At 43.8% G+C, this 17905-nt stretch overlaps 1 protein-coding gene across 3 annotated transcripts in view; it reads left to right on the top strand.

Annotated features, from left to right (window-relative positions):
• Nucleotides 1-17905, top strand: part of LOC108790770 (dystrophin-like) — a 505563-nt gene that overhangs the window by 317223 nt on the left and 170435 nt on the right. For 2 of the 3 annotated variants that reach the window (XM_018561113.1, XM_018561114.1), the window contains exon 1: nucleotides 12973-13179. The exons of the other annotated variant lie outside the window; for it this stretch is intronic. In XM_018561113.1, coding sequence (XP_018416615.1) covers nucleotides 13160-13179 — 20 coding nt within the window. In that variant the 5' untranslated portion in view covers nucleotides 12973-13159. Of the gene's footprint in view, nucleotides 1-12972; nucleotides 13180-17905 lie in introns of those variants that run through there. 3 annotated transcript variants of the gene reach the window in all.

The raw sequence follows: 17905 nt of genomic DNA on the forward strand, positions 1-17905 counted from the left end.
GCTTGGAGGGAGAGGGGGGGGGGGAGGGGGGGGGGGGGGGGGGGGCACTTATTTCAAAATATTTTATGTAAAAGTAGAGAAATCCTCTATGCAGATGAACAAAATAGGGGTAACTATAAACTGAAGCAGACAAAATCTGGAGCAGCTGTGCATGACAACCAATCAGCTTCTCTTTTCCTTTTGCCCAGCTAAGGTTTGAAAATGAAAGGTGGATGCTGATTGGTTGCCTTACACAGCTGCTCCAGATTTTGTCTGTTTCAGTTTTGATAAATACCCCTGAATGAACTCCTGTGTAACCAAACAACTAATAATGTTACCCTGACGGTGTCATTCATCTTTTCATACGAGAAGAAAGCTGCCGTCAATTTAGACCCATATGTCTGAGAATGTGAAGCACTGATTTAGGAACATAAAGCATGCTTACTGTGCTGCTAAGAAGCTGCACAATCCTCCCAGCATGCACCACACACTCTGAATTGTCACATGCAGCGTACTGTGACAGTCTCTGCAATTTTGTTCGATAAACATTGAGGGAAGGGTGAAATTTTACAGCTGACATTTCTCATGCCAAGCATGTGTGACAGGAACTGTACAACTCATATTCTGCTTTTTACCAAGGCTGTAAAATAATGTCAGGCTTTCTCCTCTTCCCTAATACGTCTGTTTTAAATGATAGATCATTCTCCTGAATAATACCCCAACACACAGATAAGTCTCTCCAAAAGGTATATAACGATGGCTGGATATATGCGTTTACCTAGCAGGTCTAGATTCCTTCCACAGGAGTGTATTTGTACACAATTCAGAAGGAATGCTGATGGCAGTCCTCCTACTTGTACTCACTGCTTCTGTGAAGTCAATATTAATAAACAATGAGGAGAATTTCTCAAAATCTGGAGCAAATGCCCATGGTAACCAATCAGCTTCTCTCTTTCATTTTCAAAGATTAACTGAACAAACTTAAGAGAGAAGCTGAGTGGTTACTTTGCACAGCTGCTCCATATTCTACCTGGTCCAGTTTTGATACATTTCCCCAATATGTTCTTATCTCTACACGCGCAGGCGTATTTGTGTATATGTGTACACACAAGGGGAGCAGCAAAGGTTGAACAACCAATTTGTGATCTAATAGGTAAATATATATCGTACGCTGCATATGTTATGCATTGCACTTTCTTTCAGCGCACACCACTGCATGGTGATGGTTGAATATAGTCTATGTAAAGCAGGGCGTGTCCTGCCTTGTCTGTCCATTGGGACTGCACTGGAAAAAGCAACCATCGTAACCCCAAACACACTATATCGCTAAACCGGCAATAAACACACTTTTAGGTAAAGAGACTGGCTAGAAACATAGGGGGACACAGTTTTTTTCCATGTCACCCTGGAGACTTTCTTTCATTTCCTGCCCTAGTGACCCCATTTCAGGAACTGTGTCCAGTTCAGTTTAGTAACATCATGATAATTAGGCAGTGTATAGGTAATATAATTTACAGGACAGCTTCAAGCAAATTACAAATTAACCCTTGCAGTGGTGCTACCCCCACGCTGCATGGGTGAAGTGCTCATTTTGCTGTAGGGCCCGAAATAAAAAAAAAGATATACTCACCTGATCCTCGATCCTGCATTTGATGTGATAATTCATGGGTCATTAGACCGCCGGAGTGGAGGGGAAGAGAGGCTGCAGGATTGAGGATTGGGTGAGTATATCTTTTTTTATTGTAGATCCTAGACCAAAATGAGCACTTCCGGCCACCTTAGTCTATACACTGCTCAGATTTAAAGGAGTACTACGGGGTTAGGGCTTTTCCACATAGTTCTCCTAAGGGTAATGGGGGGACACAAACTAGCGTCCTCCCGTCACCCAAAGCTCAGTATAGCGTGAGCTGCAGCTCGCGCTATACTGAGACGCTGCAGCCGGAACGGATCCCGACTATTATGTCTGTATCCACCCAGCTGTGTGAGTGACAGCTGGCTCTGCCTATCTAGAGGCAGAGCCAGCTGTAACCGCACCCCTCCCCGTCCTTTCCGCCAGTCAGAGCTGGAGGATCGGACATCCCCTCTCACGGCTCTCTGCCGTCACAGGATCGAGAAGTGAGCAAGCGCCGGTATGTGTTCGCTCACTTCCCGATCTACCGAGCCGACCTGTGACAGTCTCATTGTCACAGGTCGGCTCAGATTATGAGGCTTAGAGAAAATCACTCACCTCATAATTCTCCTTTAAAAAAAATTTACTTTGGTGAATGGTGCTGACAGGTCTGTACACCGCTTAATCAGATGTAGTCACTGTTCAGGTATTCGGACAGCCATGGGTATTCTATCCCAGCTGCGTGTTGAACCTAAAGCTGGCCATGAACTGATCTATTTTTTTCTTTCAACCTGCGGGCTGATCTAAAAAATAGACCTGATTCCTCCATCAACACTAACAGCATGTCGATCAAGGAATCCCGCTGTTTACATTTGTACTCTGACAAGTGCCGCCGGCCTCTGTCAGAATACCCAACCAGAGCAGGCAGCTCATTGGCTCCCCGCTCAGATCGATCGGAGATTTTCCGATTGGCTCCTTCGATCAGCTGATCAAGGGATGCCAATCGAAAGGATGCCGACAGCGACACACACTGTGCAAATTTCATCCGTTCCTCAAAAACCGGCCAAAATTTGAACAGTGTATGGGCACCTTTAGTATCAAACTAACAAGATCAGACGTCATACCCAAACTACACACAATGGGGTTGGTAGCAGAGGCTGTGTCAGTACACCTACTACAGAAAAGAAAGGCAAGTTGTTGCCTCTGGTAAAAGTTCGGTCCTGGGTGATGGACCCATCACCCTGCAAGTACACATTATTCCAACAAAAATACAACGATGCCAACAAATGGGGCCCAGCTAGATGGTATGGGCAGGCATGGCATCAGTCTGCAATCTCTTATTATAAACAGGAACATTTAGTAACAGTAATACGATGTGTGTTTGTAAGTGGGCAACCCCTGGAAGCTATTGGTCAAACTCTGCATTGGCTATGCGAAAATCAAGCCCTGGCTTAAAATTACTGCATCATACTCTGCCTTTATGCTCATGGCCTTTTCCTTTGTCAGCAGTACAGTTCAGATGGATGATTTCCCATATCAGACAGATTTGGCCATACACATGTATGGCTCAATCTGTTATAAGCTGCAATGCTTAAGTCCAAGCTGTAGTCAGCTTGGTTGGTCTGGTTAATATGTGTATGGCCACTTGTCTCCTAACTACTGCTGCAGAAAAGTTTCTTCCAGATTGACAATGTCCTTCCTATGCATTCTGTTGGAAATCAGTCTCAAATCCACAGAGAATCCGGATCAAAACAACTGTTGGAAAAAGTAGACTGAAAATCCAAACATATTTCAATTAAAGACGGCGAGGTTTACAGCTTCGTACACACACAAAAAAAAAACTTGGTTTGAATTGAAATACCTTCAATGTCATTTTCTTCTGGGCTACATTCCAACTTTCTTATTTCCGCTATTTTTCGTCCTTTAAATCAGTTGTCAAATGAGATCATTTTTGTAATTTAGTAGCAAAGCTTCACCCTCTCCAACAGAGAGATCAGAGACGACCCATTGTATAAATCAGAATGAAAAGGGAGCCAACACCATACACAGCTTTTTATAGTGCTAGAGACGTGTTTACATCTATCATACTGCATACCTGGTATTCTGTAATGAGTATTTTTCCCAGGTGTGTGATTCTATTTAAAATTTCCTTTCTGCGGTGGGTATTATTTTTACCTCCCTCTCTTACATTTTAAATCAGCATGTAAATGGACCTGCAATAAAATCACAGCATTGTTTATTGGGCTTTATAGTAGAGAGTTCATTCTAAAATTTAGCACCATATAGTAAAAGTTGTATGAGGACACATAATGCTTTCGCATTGCTAATTATATTTTGTTTCATGAGAAGGAAACACATCATGTATAGTATTTCTAAATTACTTACTATGTGCTGTTACTTTAGTTTAAGATTTTTGGTTAGGGTAATTAACACGTAAAGTGTATTTCCACTTTTGCAGCCAAATTTGAGAAAACCCTTTTATATGTTTTATTTGTGTTCCTTTTCAAACAGCATAACAAAAAAAATATCTTTTAAAATCAAGCAATCAAGGTTTCTCTGAGCACCTCCACAGTGATCTGTCCTTATAGAAACAATTAGGACTGAGATTCAAGGATTGTGTTTATCTCATTAAAAGAGAACTATGGGTTAAGTGTTTTTCCTCATAGTTCTCTTTAGGGTTACGGGAGGACATATACTAATTTCCTCCTGTGACCCAAAGCTCAGTATATAGCGGGCTATTGCCCGTGATATACTGAGAGCGCCACAGCCAGGACAGATCCCGACAATACTGTCGAGATCCACCCAGCTGTGTGAGTGACAGGCAGAGCCCACTATCTAACGGCTGAGCCAGCAGTGCCCACCCCCTTTCCCGTCCGTTCCTCCAGTAAGCGCTGCAGGATTCCGAGAGGGGGGGGCTAACAGTCACCGCTTTCTGCAGGGAGATGATTGGAAAGTGTGCGAGTGACTGTATGTGTTCGCTCACTTCCCGATCTATAGAGCCGACCTGTGACAGCTTCGTCACAGGTCGGCTCTAACCTTGAGGATGAGTGGAAAACACTCACCTCATAGATCTCCTTTAACTTCATTAACATACAATGCAAACCTCTCACCCCTCACAACCCCTTCTAACATTAAAAAGAAGGAGCAAGTAGAAATGTTAACCCTAAAAAAAGCCAAGAAACCCAAACCCAAGTAAAAGCACTGTAACAAATATAAAACAGCTGTTATCCCAATTTGGCTGCGAAAATGGCAGTACACTATAAGAGGTCAAGAGATCTGTATAGTATATGCGTTTGGCATTCCTAAATAGATTTGAAAAAAAGGGTTAAACCAATCCTGAAGTAGAAAATGAGAGTCTAATCCACTAATGGCAGCACTAAGAAGGCACTTCCAGCATGTCACCAGGTTAGGAAATCTAACAGGTTTACTTTACTAGAGAAACCGTAGGCAGCCTTTACTCGCTCCCCTACCATATTAACCAGTTGCCGTCCGCCCGTAGTAGAAAAACGGACGGACGGCACTGTCGCATTCGCGGGTTGCCGTCGCCAGACACAATTCATTTCAGTACAGCGCTGCATGACGGAATAAATGTCAGTCAAAGTACCGCAGCGCTGAATACTGAAAAATGGCCTGGATGGGAAGGGGGTTTAACACCGCGGATGTCAACTGGTTAATTTGTCACTGCAGCCTGAAGAACACATGACACTTCCAATGCTTCCGCACAATGCAGCACTTAGTAAATGTGCAGCCAATTACCACCTGGTGCAGTGTAGTCTTGTAAGAACCTACATAGGCTGTGTATGGGTACCCTGAAAGCAGAACTTGAGCCAAGTAGGCAAGGCAAAGGCGAGTAAAGGCTCCTCACAGTGCCTTCTGTAAACCTGTTACTTAGCCCTATTTATATAATCTGCAGATTCATTTTAAAGTGAATAATTCTCCAAGGAATTATTCCTCTTTTATTAGCCTTTGCTGTATAGTACATGAATTCTTGAAATCTTTTCTCATGGCTGATGTCTTGCATGCCCCTTACTAAATCTGGCCATACACTTTACAAGCATGGATGGGGGAATCTCCCCTGCCAGCTAATGAATTCTGACAGCTGGCACCAATGATTGGCATTAGCCCGCTATATGGTGAGTTTTGGGTCACAGGAAGACATTAGTAAATGTCCTCCTGTGACCCTGAAGAGAATTACGGCCAAAAAAGGTTTAGTCGTAGTGATCTTTTAACGTCATAATTAGACAGGTTTCTATGGCTTTTTTAATGGCCAATTGTGTCAGCACAGGTAAGGTTCTTGAAAGTAAACCATACTGCAGGAAATGAGAACATCATTTAAGACATCTATCTATGTTGACAGTTGTGCTTTGGAAATGAGCATTTTACACAATAAATTTTAATCCTCTTCAGTTCATGTCTTTGATGGCTCTAAACCAAAGACTTGTGTGCTACAGTTTAGAATATACAAATGTCTTTAGTTATTGTCACTCAAGGTTTTATCTGTTCATCGACATGTCATACATATCACAGATAAGGACACTATGAGGCAGAATCATGCTTCCTAATAATAATTCTTTTTATTCTCTGCATACGTAAGCAGTGCAAAATATGTAAATGATCTTGTGATACACTCATGTCTTCTCAGGCCATAGCATTTTTGCGCAAATGTTATAAACGGACAATGTACTATTAACTTATTTTATAAACTAAACAAAAAATTCATTGATTTTATTGAAACATGGATTAGCATTGCTGCCCTTTCTTTGGCTCAGCCAAAGGTTTATGAGCATGGCACTTTTACCTCTTTCCTGCCTGCTTGCTAAAACACCCTAGGCAGCTGATAGCACAACAAGAAAGGAAACAATGTGATCTGCAGAATGGAAGACAAGTCACGGAATGTCTTGTAACTGTTTCAAGTGATAGCTTGGTTTCATAGAAGTGAGATCTCCAGCTAAGTAAAGAAATTGAATATGCACACGTAAATCAGTTTTAATAATGTAAAGTTGTGTATCCAAATCCAAATGCCCTTTACTGATGATGTTAGGTAATAAGCACACGCACTAGTGATTTATTTATTTTATTGTAACCATACAGTATCAGTTCAACTTTTGGCAAAGTGCCATCTGTGTAAAAAATGAGGAATTATGTGCTTATGGACTTTGTGGTCAACATATCTCTCTAAAAAAAATGTCCACTACACCTTTATGCTTCTGCACCGATTTTGTTTCTGTATAATTTAGGTTGTAGTCATGCTATGCCAAAATCTAATTAGAACCATTAGGAATGAGTGGAAATGATCTAATCGAAAGTAGCAGAAAAAAGATTAGTTGTATTAAAGCCTTGCCACATACTGACCCTGTAAGTTATGCATGCATAAAACTTATTTACTTACACAGCAAAATACAAGGACATATACACGTGCTAAAATTATCCCAGAATATGTTTTTAGCTTCATATTAGCAGGTAAATTAGCAGTGATTTGCAACTTTAATTTGCTTACTACTCACTGAAATCAACTTTTCAGATCAAAAATAGAATAACTGAAAATAGTTCAGTTTACTAAAGCATGATCCTTTAAGAAAACCTATCAAACCATAAGGTTATATGTATATTTAATGTATGCATGTTATTTGCCTGTAAAAGCCTCTCTTTGGATGTATTCTGGAGGTATTCTTGATATTCTAGTGCTCAAAGCAATGGGTGTGGTAAGGGAAGCCCTTGTTTGTTTGTTTTGGGGGGGGGTTAGGGCAGTCAGAGAATAATTGAAAAATTGTGTATGAACCTTAAAGGAGAACTATGAGATGAGTGATTTCCACTCACCTCATAGTTCTAGCCGACCTGTGACAATGAGACTGCCACAGGTCGGTTCAGTAGATCGGGAGGTGAGCACATACCAGGTTCGCTCACCTCTCGATCCTGTCACGGCTCTCTGCCGTGACAGGGGGAGGGGCTGGATTCCCCTCTCCGCCAGCGCTGACTGGCGGAACGGACGGGGGAGGGGTACAGCTGGCTCTGCCTCTAGATAGGCAGAGCCAGCTGTCCCTCTCGCAGCTGGGCGGATCCCGTCATCTACGTCGGGATCCGCTCCGGCGTCTCAGTATGCCGCGAGCTGTAGCTCGCGGTATACTGAGCTTAGGGTAACGGGAGGACGCTAGTTTGTGTCCTCCCGTTACCCTAAGGAGAACTATGGGGAAAAACACTGACCCCATAGTTCTGCTTTAATTCATTCACTCTACTTGCTGCTCACTATGTAGCAGAAGATCTTTGTATTAGCTTTTGCAGCCTTAAGCTGGCCATACACCTATACATTATCTGCAGATTTTCTATGGTCAGATGGAAAAAGTGCAACAGATTCCTCCGACTAGCAAGATACTGAAGCTTGGCCCAGTTGGAGATTCCTCCATCCACACAACACATAATTTAGTGTAGATGGAGGAATCTGTTGCACCTTTTCCATCTGACCACAGAAAATCTGCAGATAATCTATAGGTGTTGGCCAGCTTTAGACTGTGTATGTAGGACCTCTCAAAAAATAATTGTAAAATGTCAGGCCATTTAAGAAGAGTTTTCAGCTTTTAAGGCAGATTTGTCCCGTCCACCCCCCTTCACGATGCCCAAGGAAATCTTTGGAATGTTAGCCCACCCTGTCATTAATTTACACATACCCTGTGGCCATACATGTTCCTTCATTACTTACACACTCCCCGGGACCTGGGGTCATTTTGCAATATATTTGACGACAATTCTTGTGTTTCTGCATGATATAGTGTGTAGGAAGGAGATCGATGACCCACTGGTACAGGCAAAGGAACTCATGAATGGCGTAGGTAAGTTAAACAACACTAAGTACATTTATAAATCACACCCAATACTGAACTTTCACTGTAGGGTGGTGCTATGTTACTCTACAGTGTGGCCTCTGTTAGCAGTTTTATGGATGAAGTCATTTTTCAATTGCTATATTGACGCATTCAACATGCCACTGCAACATTTTGCTGGGAACTGTAGGTCTGGAGGCTTGACAGACCAAAGCTTCCATCCCTTGGGGTTATCAGCATAAGAAAAGGAGGAGCTGTGCTTTTGATCCATTTCTTACCGAATTGCATAAAAAAGACTGGAAAATTGGGCTAGAATGATGTGAGAATAAAAAATGTGGAACACTGAACGGAACAGGAAAGCGATAGACTGCAGCGTGTGAAAAGTGCCTTTTAAACTGTCAGGGTTTTTCTGTTCATCACATTTTTACACTAACAATTATTCCAGTCTGATCTGCTACAATTCTTTGATGTTTAAATGTCGGTTTCTTATTCTTTGGACTGTTAGGTTTGTCTCGTAGGTTCTATTTCCCTCCAGCAAGAGCACGGTGCCACATGTGACTACACTGCTAAGTATCTTGTGGATGAGTTTCTGCAGACTACCTGAATGATAGGAGAGAAATGAATAACTAAAATACATTTACAAATAAACAACTTATACTGATATGATCATGTTAGGAGGACAAAACACACAAACATCATATAAAAGGTAGTCTTTAAAAAGCTATTGTAAAAAGGGTATGTATGTACATTAAGCAGCCCTTGGTACAGTGTTGAAGCATGACTACTTTCATACATGTCTAGACCTTGGAGTTTTGCAGAGGTTTTGAGGAATTCATTCTTATTAATATTTTAATACAAACCTTCACCTTTCCCATATAGAGCAAAAGCAACAGATTTCCATTATTGCCCCAGCACATACTCATCTTTCCTTCTCTCCCCTGCAATCTGTTCACCCCAGGGTTGAAAGGAAAATACTTGGTACGTCTGGGTATGGGGGAACTTCTGAATCACTCCCCTTCCTCTCATGTAACAAAGTGTTTGGTGATTGGCCCATCACTGTCACATAAGGCTGGGAGACAATCCACAGCGCCATGTAAACACCAACTACAGTGACTTTCACTACTCCTGCTGGCTGAATAAAGTAGCGGGGAGCCAAGGAAAGATGAGGGGGAACTGAAGCTAACATGTTGCTTTGTTTTTAACCATTTTTTGAGCAAGACAAACTCACTGTATTTAGAATACAAGCAACCGCTAAGGCAACTTGTGAGGACAGAACTTCAAGAAAAAGAAATTCACTGGGCAGTAAATCCTCCTTAATTGTTCACTACTGATCCTGCAAATAGTAGCTTGGGATGCTCACGCAACTTTCACCAAACTCTTTATGCACATTTCAACTTTAAGTAGGTCATGCATGACAGTAGGATAAGGCTGTTGGATCTGGTCATGGACAAGCCAGCCCCCTCACTATAAAAAAGTGGACTCTCAGCAGCCATTTTTAGTGTGTGTTGGAGCTGTAGGTCTGTGTAGGGAGAACAACTTTGTTATACCGTGCTATACTTCAGATTGCAGTGTGGTGGTCTACATACGCTTGTGTACACCCTGTTTTCACAGTTACATAGTCCTAACTGTCCTTGTTAAGACTACTTTCTTTTTTCTGTGGTTTGGTTGCTAGCCTCTATGCCACCAATTTGCAAAATAGTGCATGTGGCAGTAGTAAGCAGCAGATTTTGTATCTTCAGTGTAGCCCTAAGGCCTGGTTCACACCTGTACGTTTTGTAGTGACACTCAGCTGGGATAGAGAAGGAAGCTGCTCAGAAAAGCTGGACATACACTAGTACAAGGGTAAAAAGTAGAAGGTCACCAGCACTCCAAAGATATGGCTTTAAATTGTTGCGTTCATTTATTGATGCACAGTGTCACATATATATATTGCCAATCTGATATAGGCGACGCTGTGCATCAATAAATGAATGCAACAATTTAAAACCATATCTTTGGCGTGCTGGTGACCTTCTACTTTTTGAAGCTTGAACACACTAGGTGCCATCCGTGTTTTTCACTACGAACACCAAATCTTTTACCGGTTGCTGACGCTGAAAACAGTGCAGGGGACACATCTGTATACTGCTAGGACAAGGGTAGGCAACCTGGGCACTCCAGTTGTAGTGAAACTACAAATCCCATCATGCTTTGCCTGTGGCCGTCAGTCTTGCAATGCCTCATGGGACACTGGCATGCCGAGATTACCTATCCTTGCATTAGCATGTCCATCTTTCTTATGTAGCTGCAGGCTATATGACAACCCATATTGGATTCCCCCATCCATGCTAAACAGCAAGAATGGGGGACTCTTCCCTGCTGAACAGTGTCTGCTTCTGATTGGCTGCAAATTTTCAGATCAGCGCCTTGACAAAAGCTCATCACAGGACCACACACAGCCAGGGCAAGAATTTTTGCCTACACAGGCGAAGTTGCAGTTTTGCCCCCCCCCCCCTAAGCACATTCGGACGGCTGCCTATGCAGCCTTAGGCTCCATTCACAAATAGCGTTTGCGTTTCCCACGTGGTTTTCCGTGCGGTCTCGGGAAGGCTGTGCGCGGGAAGGCTGTGCGCGGGCTCGGGAGGGCTGTGCGCGGTTTTGGGAAGGCTGTTCGCCATGCAGGGAGGGCTGCGCTTGGTCTCGGGAAGGCAGTGCGCAGTCTCGGATAGGCTGTGCGCAGTGTCGGGAGGGCTGCGCGTGGTCTTGGGAAGGCTGTGCACGGTCTCGGATAGGCTGTTTGCAGTTTCGGGAGGGCTGCGCGTGGTCTTGGGAAGGCTGTGCACGGTCTCGGATAGGCTGTTGGCCGTGTCGGGAGGGCTGCGAGTGGTCTTGGGAAGGCTGTGCACGGTCTCGGATAGGCTGTTGGCCGTGTCGGGAGGGCTGCGCGTGGTCTTGGGAAGGCTGTTCACGGTCTCGGATAGACTGTTCGCAGTGTTGGGAGGGCTGCGCGTGGTCTCGGGAAGGCTGTGCACGGTCTCGGATAGACTGTTCGCAGTGTCGGGAGGGCTGCTCGTGGTCTCGGGAAGGCTGTGCACGGTCTCGGATAGGCTGTTTGCAGTGTCGGGAGGGCTGCGCGTGGTCTTGGGAAGGCTGTGCACGGTCTCGGATAGGCTGTTTGCAGTGTCGGGAGGGCTGCGCGTGGTCTTGGGAAGGCTGTGCACGGTCTTGGATAGACTGTTTGCAGTGTCGGGAGGGCTGTGCGTTGTCTTGGGAAGGCTGTGCACGGTCTCGGATAGGCTGTTCCCAGTGTCGGGAGGGCTGTCCGTGGTCTTGGGAAGGCTGTGCGCGGTCTCGGGAAGGCTATGCGTGGTCTCGGGAAGGCTGTTTGCAGTGTCGGGAAGGCTGTGCGCGGTCTCGGGAAGGCTGTTCGCAGCGTAGGGAAGGCTGTTTGCAGCGTCGGGAAGGCTGTTTGCAGCGTCGGGAAGGCTGTTTGCAGCGTCGGGAAGGCTGTTTGCAGCGTCGGGAAGGCTGTTCGCAGTGTCTGGAGGGCTATGTGTGGTCTTGGGAAGGCTGTGCGCGGTCTCGGGAAGGCTGTTCCCTATTGTCGGGAAGGCTGATTTGCAGCGTCGGGAAGGCTGTTTGCAGCGTCGGGAAGGCTGTTCGCAGTGTCTGGAGGGCTATGTGTGGTCTTGGGAAGGCTGTGCGCGGTCTCGGGAAGGCTGTTCCCTATTGTCGGGAAGGCTGTTTGCGGTGTCAGGAGCGATGTGCTGGGGTGTGTTGCAATATTGAAAAAAATTGTGTATGTAATGCCAACTCAGTGGAACGCAGGGTATTGCGTTAGTATGCATCGCATGGTGGGTGATTGCACTGCATGCGTGGTACATTTTGCATTTGTGTGGACATTGAGCTATGGAAATTGTGTTTCAACTTTTAATAATAAGTGTATGTGTACATTGTTTAGTTGTATAATTATATACAGTATGTATGAATGCTAAGTACGCCGCCCTGCCAAAAACTTGTACACTTACGCCGCCCTGCCAAAAACTCGAATTTTGAAATTCAAAGAGTGTATGGTCACCTGGTCTGATAGTTTCACTGAGCCAGCATGCAGTATACCGATCTTGAGTTCTGATCTCCCTCTGACTTTGCTGGCTACATGCTTGTTCTGCTTTGCCCAGAGCCAGCTAGGTAACCTAGAAGGTCAGCAATGTCAGCCCTTCTCTGTGTGCAGGTTTCATTCCACAACACACACATCCTCTGCCCTGAAAATCTTGTGACTATACACGATCCGTGTTTGTGCAGTGTAACAAGCTGAGAAGTACACACACTGCCCTCCTCCAGCTTTCTAGTAACAGGAAGCACATAGATAAGTTTCCATCTACAAGGTCATACCTATGCTTCCTTCAGGTGCTAATCACAAATATCGATCCTCTTGTTGTCATTAAAAGTCAAACCCAGCAAAATTGTCCCCTCGCTCGGACACAGCCATAGGACATGTCAGCTGTACGATGTGCAGGCAGGCAGCACGACGAGAGAATGGAGTCATTCCTTCCTCGGCAGGTTCAATAGGTGTGGGAGGAGCCATGACACGTAACCCCGCCCTGTCTAGCCTACGGCCGTCCCTCCTCCAGCTCTCCTTAGCCCCGTAGTGCTAGTATCACTGCAGTGCAATCCTCCTCCTGCCGCCGCCACTGACTGTACCGTTCTCTCATTCGGTGCCAGTCCGGAACTTAATCGTCCAGCCGCCCCCTCCCCGTGATCAGCACTTCTCCCAGCCATGAGAGAGCTGCTGAAAGGGTAAGTGTGACAGCCGGAGGATGCACGCTGGCTACGATCAGCTGTGCGCTGGGAAACTTTGTGCATGCAGAAAGGGGGGGTGCTCACAGCAAGGACCAAGGCAGGTAACCCTTGGTATCCCCGGGCATGGCTTTGTAGAGGCTGCCTGGTGTGACAGGGAGGAGTGCAGCTGAGCCTTATCGCTCCTTTTCCCTCGTCTACATCAACAGATGAAAGCCGAGCTTGCTGGAAATCGCCGTGAATAGCGAGAGGGCACTGGCACTGATTTCCCAGATGTGCTGCTCACTCGGATGGGTGTAATGTGGACAGCACAGGGTGCTGCTCACTCGGATGGGTGCAATGTGGACAGCATAGGGTGCTGCTCGGATGGGTGCAGTGTGGACAGCACAGGGTGCTCCTGTGCTGCTCGAATGGATGTACTGTGGCTGGCAGTTCTGTGTGTGTGTGTGCTGGAGAGGATCACTTCCTGCTGTACAGGCTGAATGTGGGACATTCACACAAGCCTCAAGCACTTCTTCCCACACTGGAACCCAGTCCCAGCTTTAGATTTGTTTCTTTCAAATCTCCATGCACTTTTATGATTAGCAGGGGGTGATTGATTCAGAGAGAGAGAGAGCAAAGAGAGGCGATTAAACACCTTTGTTACAAGACTTATTGGGAGTGCACAGTGGCATTTTAGTACCTGCGGCGAGCAGTCTTCAGAGCAAGAGGGCAAGCTCAGCAGAATAGTTTTACTGTGGAAGGTATGAAGGTAGAGAACGAGAAAAAGTGTGTGTATTTATGAAGAATACATTGCTTCACCTGCTTTTAATATTCTTGTATCAAGGCAGGACACATAATCTCTAAACTAGCACTGCTGTTTTATATTTGTATGATTTTTTTTTTTTGTGTGTGTTTTTTGTTTTGAGGGCAGCACTGTTTTTAAAGTAGATTTTCCTTCTGTATCCAATTGCTTCACCTGCCTCAATATTCTTGTATGGAGGCAGGGAACCTCATCTCCGTGAGAACGATTATATTAGCATTGCTGTTTTCAGTTATGTATGATTTTTCTAGGGAGAAGTAATGTTTTAATATGTTGGTTCTGTTATAGTATAGGTGAGCTGAGATTTATTTGCTGTGTTTCGCTGTAGCAATAATTCACTTTGTGAAATACTTTTACATCCGATAGCCTGTAGGGATAACTTGACAAGAAAGAGCATCCCTAGTCATAAATATCCTTTTGAAAGAATATTGCCTTAGGACACCTACCTGTATTCTTTAGCCAGAATTGATGTTGGACTGGAATAACCCGAGACAGCCTCCGCGTTAAAGACGCTGTATTTGTCAAGTATTACACCATGGGCTTGCTGGAAATTTTGAAGTCTATGGCTCAAAATGTGAAGGTAAATGTAACTATACCTGTTGCCTTTTAGCAGTCAACATTCCTCCCTTATTTTTATCTAGCAGGAAAGGTGATACCTGCAAACCGAGGGGAATACTCTTATACCAGTGGCTACTTGGACAGTAAAAGAAAAAAAAAGGCAGTGTTTTTTTTTTTTTCCTGGTAATTTTTTTTTTTTTTAATAGTTTATGATTGAGCTACATCTTTGTATACATGAGAGCTATAGTTATAGGATACAGAGATGGGCAGGGGAATGCGGGAATCAAGAAGTAGTTGAGATTTTTAGTAGCTACACAACTTGTTCATTGACCACATTGGAAAGTTAATCGCTGTGCTCAGTTTGTGGATGCTTAAGGATTTGGGGTTTGCTTGCTTACTTCATCCTAGTTCCCCCAAAAAACACCAGCAGCTTATTGGATTTGTTTTGCTATCAGCAGACAGGTCTGTCCAAAAGCCACAGTAACATGTAATCATTACCCTCATCCTCCCTGAGAAAGTAAATAAGGTTTAAAAAAGAAGCGTCTAAGTATATTTATTTCTAGTGTGCAGCTGACCTTTGTACTGCGCTCTTGCTTATTTTACACAATGCTTCCCAATCTCCATATTGACTTAAGCCCCTTTTAGTGGTTTCCTGGATTCGCAGAGCCATCATGCATTAAAATGTAAGTTCCGCTAAGATCACCCTGATCCCTGGATTTAGGACAAAGGATTGCGTGTGTACACTACAGATCCGTATATGCGAGCATATGTAAGTGCTCCAAAGTACCGATTTAATCATTTCTGGCACCAGTCGCTGAATACCTGCTGCCTCCCCGAACTGTACATACTGGCAGTTTGTCACTATGGTGATTGGGCTGTCATAAAATATGGTAATTCCTTTTGATGTCTCTTCTAATGCACCTTAAACAATCTCTGTTTTTTTCTCTCCTGCTCTGGAGATGCAAGAGTTATGAATACAGATGGGTGTCAGGATGTTTGGTTATTCAGGCAGTGAAAAATGCACTAAATCGAGGGCTCCAACTAGGTCAGCTTTGTGGGACAGTCAAGTCTTTGGATTTTCCTTCTGGTGTGGACAAATTTCCTTTTGCATATAGTGGAGTTTACTGTTCTGGCTGCCTACAGGGAGATGATTGTTCCACATAATGAACTGAAGCAGCTAAAATCATTTTTATCTCGTGTGGGATGCTACAGGTGCACTTCCTGCTTTCTGCCTTTTGTGTGCTGTCATAAGAGATTATAAATTGTTACTAGGTTATTTACTATACAGATGGCAGATGTCCATATTCTGCTGACCTGTGCCAAGATAGGTGTCGTGTTTACTCTAGAACAGCGCTATTGCCTGTACATCTGTTTTGGTTTTAGTTTAGAATGTAGATTATGTGTTTTATTAACTGTATGCTTCGATGTCTTTGTGCATCTATTTTCTTTATTTATGTTGTATGGTGCTTTGCCACAAGAGTGCATGCAGTCATTCACATCCTACCCTGTTCCAGAGGAGTTGGCAATATAATGCTCCTATCATAGTTGTACAAAGAAACCTATGTAAAAGTTCTTAAACTGGAGACATCAGATAATGTCGCATTGCACATCAGTGATGTCAAAACGAATTCACAAGGGACTTCTTTTTAACTTCTCAGTCTGACTTGGAAGTTTTTAGGTTTGTCATTGTACAAGGCTCCATTTCGGTTTGATCTTGTATGCTTGGCTTCTGTAAAGCTACAAGAGTCGCCAATTAATAGCTATTATTGTCACTGCATATGTGCAGCGAATCTAAGCTTATCATAACCTTGAAATTGTGGAATTGATTGGTGATCTTCCACCATGCTGAGATAAAAATAATGTAGACAACATGAACATAACAGTTCTTAATTATCCGAAATCATTATCGTCTTTTCGTAGAGGACGCTTTCCTCTTTAGTCACCTCTGTGAAATGTGCTTGTTCTTGTATTGTTCTGATTTAAAATAATTCTATTTCACCTCGTATTTATTTATATTTCAGTTCTGACATGCAGTTGTATTGCTGTAGTCTAAATTTAGCTCTGTACACCGAGCAGTCATTAGTCTTGAAAATGTCACTTTGCATGGACTATACTGAGGTTAGTCTTTGAGGTTTCTGAAGGATCCTGCTGGCCTTTCTTGAATACGTACATTAGTTAGATGTTAAGTGTGCTTGATAGTCTTTATGGTAAAGCAGGCTGTTTGGCTTGCTTAGCGAACAGTGTAACAATCAATAATGTGTCAGGTGCAGTTGATCATACATCCAACCAGATTTCAACTTTCATCAGTGTAGAGGTTTTGGTACAGAGAATGATGATTGCTTAATGCAGGGGGTTCTTAACCATCTTAAGGTTACTGGCACCCAACGGATTTCTCAGTATGTGCCCATACTCCCTTTTGCCAGGGAGGTGTTAGAACAAAGAATGATGATTGCTCAATGCAGTGGGTTCTTAACCATCTTAAGGTTACAGACACCAAACGGATTTCGCAGTATTATTACATTATACAGGATTTATATAGCGCCAACAGTTTGCGCAGCGCTTTACAATATAAGGAAGACATTACAATCACAAGACAAGATGGTAAGGAGGCCCCTGCCCCTGAGGGCTTACAATCTAAAATGTCCCCATACTCCCTTTGCCAGGGAGGTGTTAGGACAGAGAATGACGATTGCTTAATGCAGGGGGTTCTTAACCACCTTGAGGTTACAGACCCCCCAACATATTTCTCAGTATGTGCCCAATACTCCCATTTGCCAGGGAGGTGTTAGGGCAGAGAATGATGATTGCTTAATGCAGGGGGTTCTTAACCATCTCAAGGTCACAGACCCCCCAACAGATTTCTCAATATGTCCCCATACTCCGTTTTGCCAGACTGTGGCATTCCTCAACATCCCCAGTCCTTTTTGGTACCAGTATGTCTTTAAAAGATGTTAATAGCTCAGTTTTATTTTACATGTGAATAACTAGGAGCAGAACAGCTAAAATAAAATCGTAAAGGTTTAATCGCAAATACACCATCTATCTACAACTAGTGAGGTTTTTGCTGTTGTGTTTGTGCAATCACAGCATAAAATGGAGGTAAAGTTACTGACAATGTTACTTGCATGTTATCTTGTACATCAAGTTGATTTCTCCACTTTGATTTCAGGTTCAGTAATGCGGAAAATCCTTTTTCTCTTAATGTATTCCGAGATCCAGTCCCACACCCCTATCATTTTGTTTCCATGCCCCCAAGGGGTATGGACGCCTCTCTGTTAAGAAACCCTGGATTAATTCTTTGTGTGTGTGTGTTGTTGTCTTATTAAAAAAAAAAAAAATATGGGAGCTGGCAATGCTGACTTGTTT

Source organism: Nanorana parkeri, unplaced genomic scaffold (genome assembly GCF_000935625.1).
Source record: "Nanorana parkeri isolate BGI_ZX_2015 unplaced genomic scaffold, ASM93562v1 scaffold500, whole genome shotgun sequence".
Taxonomy (NCBI): Eukaryota; Metazoa; Chordata; class Amphibia; order Anura; family Dicroglossidae; genus Nanorana; species Nanorana parkeri.